The sequence below is a fragment of the Suricata suricatta genome, chromosome 12, assembly GCF_006229205.1.
Source record: "Suricata suricatta isolate VVHF042 chromosome 12, meerkat_22Aug2017_6uvM2_HiC, whole genome shotgun sequence".
Taxonomy (NCBI): Eukaryota; Metazoa; Chordata; class Mammalia; order Carnivora; family Herpestidae; genus Suricata; species Suricata suricatta.
The window spans coordinates 11706556-11712465 of NC_043711.1; the positions used below are offsets into that span (position 1 = coordinate 11706556).

The window sequence follows — 5910 nt, forward strand, 5'->3', positions numbered from 1 at the left end:
TGGTTCCATATGAATTTTAAGATCGTTTGTTCTAGCTTTGAGAAGAATGCTGGTGCAACTTTGATGGGGATTGCATTGAATATGTAAATTGCTTTGGGTAATAATGACATTTTCACAATGTTTATTCTTCCAATCCATGAGCATGGAATGTTTTTCCATTTCTTTGTGTCTTCTTCAATTTCCTTCATAAGTCTTCTATAGTTTTCAGCATACAGGTCTTTTACATCTTTGGTTAGGTTTATTCCTGATCCCATTCACAATTGCACGAAAAACGATAAAATACCTAGGAATAAACCTAACCAAACATGTGATAAGTTTTCTAATGCTGAATCATCCTTGTCATTCATGGAATACACTGTGATTTTCATTCCCTTTCCGATCTCACCAGATGCAGCACCCATGGCTGGTCAGAACTATAGCATGGTGACTGAACTCATCCTCATGGGATTCTCCAACTTCCCAAGGCATCTCCTGCCTGCCTTCTTCCTGCTGTACCTGCTCATGTACCTGTTCACACTACTGGGCAACCTCCTCATCATGGCCACCGTGTGGAGAGAGCACAGCCTGCACACGCCCATGTACCTCTTCCTGTGTGCCCTGTCCACCTCCGAGATCCTGTTCACTGTTGTCATCACCCCTCGCATGCTGGTTGACATGCTCTCTACCCACCACACCGTCACGTGGGCAGCCTGTGCCAGCCAGATGTTCTTCTCCTTCACATTCGGCTTCACACACTCCTTCCTTCTCATGATCATGGGCTACGACCGCTATGTGGCCATCTGCCACCCCCTGCGCTACCATGTGCTCATGAGCAACCGTGGCTGTGCCCGCCTTATATCCTGGACCTGGGCTGGTGGTTCAGTCATGGGGATGATGGTGACCCTGATAGTTTTTCACCTCACCTTCTGTGGGTCTAACGTGATCCACCATTTTTTCTGCCACGTGCTTTCCCTTCTAAAATTGGCCTGTGGGAATGAGAATTCTTCTGTCACCTTGGGTGTGATCCTGGTGTGTGTCTCAGCTCTGATGGGCTGTTTATTCCTCATTGTCATCTCCTATGTCTTCATTGTGGCCGCCATATTGAGGATCCCCTCTGCTGAGGGCAGGCACAAGACCTTCTCCACCTGTGTGTCCCACCTCACTGTGGTCATTGTGCACTATGGCTTTGCCTCCATTATCTACCTCAAGCCCAAGGGCCCCCATTCTATGGACAGTAACACACTGATGGCCACCACCTATACAGTCTTCACCCCCTTTCTCAGCCCCATCATTTTCAGCCTCAGAAATAAGGAGCTCAAGAATGCCATAAAGAAAAACATCCAGAGAAAACTCATTCCTCTAAGCTCTTGATGGCCAGTTTAGTGGTAAGGAATATGACTGTAGGACTGAGAATAATGATTGTCCCTAGGGGAGAGTTGTAGGAATTCAGTATATGGAAATACTTAATAGGTAATGTTGGATGCATAGGGTGTTGGAGCAGGATAGGTATTAGTTTTTCCCATTCTTTTACTCCCCTTTTGCATAGGCTCTAATGATCAGCATCTCTTGTTCTTGATTCCATGCAATGAACTCCTTCCCATTACCTCTGTCTACGAATGTGTTATCTCTCTAAGGACCAGTGGGGAGCATCACTTGGATATGTCTGGGCACTGATGCCCATGGTTCTTCTTGAATAGACAAGCAAGAGAGGACTTTCTCAAATTTCCCTCAGCATAGGAATAAACAAAAATAAACATAATTGTAAATTCAACCATCAATAGGGTTATAGCAGCCCTTCTGGGTGATCAGGGTAATCCACCTGTCTCAGGTCCTTAACTGCATCTCATCTGCACATTTCCTTTTGCTGGACAAGGCTTCTATATTTGCAAGTAAGTGTACACACTTATCAGGCACTGTGTCCAGTGTTGTGTAAGTACTACCTTTTAATTATAACAAATGCACAAAAGAGCATTCACTATTTTATACTAAGGAGATGGTTCCATGTTTATAGTTTCTGCCTTCTTTGGAGGTGACAGACCTTAAAGATTCTTGTGTTGATATGAGTTGAGTGAAAGATGTCAGATGCAAGGTAGAGAAAGAACGTTAGAGAGCCAGAGTGACAGAGAGAGAAAGGGGAGAAGATTCAGTACTTGAGAAGGAACATACAGAATGTGAAAAGGGTGTTGCTTTCTGACATCTTAAGAAATTCTTTTTCCCTTTTTTCCCATATTACTTTCAATAAAACCTAGATTTCTTATTCCTGTGTTTACTTGAATCTATCTATGGGATGTGCTAGAAGGCACAGTGCTATCTCAAGATGAGACAAAGAGAGGTCAAGGGTCTGGATGCAGATGAGAAATGGTGGTGGAGGTCACACCACCACCATGCAATTTTAGGTGTATCTGACTCCCATGTTGGAGTTTGGGAAATCATATATTTGAGCTCCAGGAGGTGGATCTTCCATTGATGTAAATTCTTACTCAAAGCTGTGGCAGATATTGGAGTGGCAGGCAGAGAGTGTTTTATAATAATAAACCTAAGGATATCTGTCACATATGAGTGCCTGTCCTTTGCCAAATGTTGTTGAAAGGGTTTCCTATGCATTCACTCTTCTAGGTCTCAAAATAAATAATTCTTTCTCCACACTTAGATATATCCCACACCTATTCCTATTCATGTTTTTGAAATGCAGAAAAATGCAAATCTGATAGATAATTTCTCCCAGGCCACAGCGCCGTGAAGGCAGGAAGCAGGAATCGATTACAATGTGCATGTGTGTGCAGTTTGGGTTCAGGAACCCACCTCTCTCAGGTGTCTGCAGAGAGGAGGAGGAGAGGCTGCCATTAGAAGGAAGAGACCCCTTTCAGGAAGGAGGGCAGGTACAGCCCTAGGCTCCCACCCCTTTCACACAGCCAGAGGGAAACACTGACTCCAGAGGAGTTCCTGGGACACTTTCCTCATTAACACCGACAATGAGACCTTGTCAAATTGGCTACAGCAATTTGGGGGTTTCATTCATTATTTTACCTATTATTTTTTTTCATAATATTTTATTGTCAAATTGTTTTCCATACAACACCCAGTGCTCTTCCCCCCAAGTGCCCTCCACCATTGTTACTGACTGATGCCCCCGCCTTTCCTAAGATGTGCTTCTCCAGAGCCTGTGGCTGTGTTCCCTTGTCCAGCAAAAGGGAATGTGCAGATGAGATGCAGTTAGGGATCTGAGACAGGGGGATTACCCTGATCACCCAGAGAGCTGCTATATTTGCAAGTGTCTTTATACAAGGGGGACAGGAGGAACCAGAGACAGGGAGAAATAAGGGATGTGACACCAGAAGGAGCAACTGGAGTCGCTGAGGCAGGAACCATGAGCCAGGGAATGCATGCTGCCTTGGCGCTGGGAAAGTAGGAGACAGATTCTTCCCTGATCCCACCCAAAGGAAGCATCCCTGCTCACACTTCGACTAACACCTGGTGACCCTGATTCAGCTTCTGGCCTCCAGCACAGAGGAGGAGAGAAGTGTGTGGTTTCAGGGCACGTGGTTTATATAGTTTGTTACAGCAGTCCCAGAAACTGATCTGTGAAATGCCATCCTGACATTAAATGTTATTCAGTTTCATTACAAAATTAGCTGAGTTGCAGAGGCTGAACTGGCAGAAATGCTTACACAAAGGGGAAACCACCAGGAATTGATTGGTAGATCTCAAACTCATCTCTTTAGACAGAGTATTATTCAGGATTCCCCAGAGAAACAAAACCACTAGGATTGACATGTATATATGCAGAGCCCAATGCGGGGCTTGAACTCACAAAGCATGAGATCATGACCTGAGCTGAAATCAAGAGATGGACGCCCACCTGACTGAGCCATCAAGGAGTCCCCAGTGTTGTTGTTGTAAACTGAATTCCTCTCCTTGCTAACAAGCCACTCATGTCCTTGTTTGCTGCTCACCTAGTGAATTTCCTCAGCAGCAAATTACCTGTTCCTCCCTATTGCCCACTTTCTATCACCATGCCTGTCCTTTTTCTCTTCGTTCCTTCATTTCTCTTTTTTCTCACTGTAGATTATAGATATTAGTCTCTGATCAGTGGGGGTTTTTTTCAGCTTGACTGAGGTATGCATAATATACAAAGATATGCATACATTTAATGTGTACATTTTGATGAGTTTGGACATATGCCTACAATTGTGATACCATCCCCACATCAAGGTGTCCATCACCTCCAAAGATTCCTTATGTCCCCTTCTGTGTGTGTGTGTGTGTGTGTGTGTGTGTGTGTGTGTGTTAGTAACTCTCAAGGAGATCTACCCTCTTAACAAGTTCTTTTTTTTATTGAAATCTATTTAATAAATACCACTGTGTCAATTTAAGGGATACAGTGTGTTGAATTGGTATGTTTACTTATCATAATGTGGTCACCACTGCACTGATAGCTAGCAGTCTACCTGGTCACATGATCATCATGTCATTTTAGTGTTGGGAATATTATGATCTTGTCTCTTAGCAAGTTTGATGATTAGAATACAAGATCGGTATTTATATTCTTAACAAGTGTTTAATTGTGCACTATTGTATTGTTAACTATAGGCTGTAGGTTGTAGGCAGAGCTCTAGAGCTTACTTTTATTGCAAACAGCTTCCTATTCTCTGTCATCTGTTATCTTTATCCACAATGCTCTTGGATAAAAGGATTCAGAATTTTGATGTAATAGAGTTGATCTTTTTTACTTACGGTTTGTGCTCTTTTTCTTTTTAAGGAATGTGTTTCCTGTTCTTGGAGCACAAAGATCCTATTACACTTGCTTTCATTAGCTACATTTTTTAATTAATAGTTTATTACCAAGTTGGTTTCCATATAACACCCAGTGCTCTTCCCCACAAGTGCCCTCCTCCATGACCATCGCGCCCCCTTCCCCTTCCCCCCACATCAGCCCTCAGTTTGTTCTCAGCATTCAAAAGTCTCTCATGATTTGTTTTAATCTTTCACAATTACGTTATTAATCTATCTTGATTCTCTTTTTGGAGGGGTACTGAGAGGCTAGTTTCGGTTTTTGTTTGTATAGAGACTTTCCTTAACAGCATCCCCTAAACAATTCATCTCTTTTCCAAATGATTTGTGGTGTGACGGGAACCATGTGTGAATGTCTCTATCTCCAAGATCTGCATCCGGAACCCTGGGTCATTGTCTGTCCTCGCACTAACCATACACTGCTTTGTTCCCAGGACTCCATGCCATGTCTCCATATCTCAGATGGCAATCTCCCCCCACCTCCTGTCACTCTTCATTTCTAGATGGACTCAGTTGTTCAGGGGTCCTTATTTTTCATAAACATTTTGGAATAAGCTTACTTCTTTCTCAAGAATCCAACTGGATACTTTTGAGAAGATTACATAGAATGTATTGATTAAAATGGAGTAGAATGAACATCTTTCTGGTATTGTCGTTTCCTTTCATCCACTTACTCGCATGACCTGTCATGTTTCCTGTCTGTTAGAGGTTTCATTGTTCTCCACAAAGCTCCTGTGTGTTCTTGTTTAAAGTAATTCCAATCCATGAGCACGGAATGTTTTTCCATTTCCTTGTGTCTTCTTAAATTTCCTTCATAAGTCTTCTATAGTTTTCAGCATACAGGTCTTTTACATCTTTGGTTAGGTTTATTCCTAGGTATTTTATTGTTTTTCATGCAATTGTGAATGGGATCAGATTCTTGCTTTCTCTTTCTGTTGCTTCATTTTTCGTATATAAGAATGCAACTGATTTCTCTTTTTTTAATACAATTTATTTTTTTAACATATGCAATTATTTTCCATCATTTACAATACAGTAGTTACAATGATACTCCAAACAGAAAAGCAAAGTAAAAAATCAAAACCCCCACTTCTATTTCATGTAATTAGACTTATACAGAAATTAGAAGGTTAGGTACCA

The 5910-nt window shown here is 42.2% G+C and overlaps 1 protein-coding gene across 1 annotated transcript; it reads left to right on the plus strand.

Annotated features, from left to right (window-relative positions):
- Positions 1–399: 399 nt before the first annotated feature.
- Positions 400–1350, plus strand: LOC115275051 (olfactory receptor 10H4-like). Its single transcript, XM_029918639.1, has one exon. The coding sequence runs from the start codon at positions 400–402 to the stop codon at positions 1348–1350; it is 951 nt and encodes a 316-aa protein (XP_029774499.1).
- The last annotated feature ends 4560 nt before the right edge of the window (positions 1351–5910 follow it).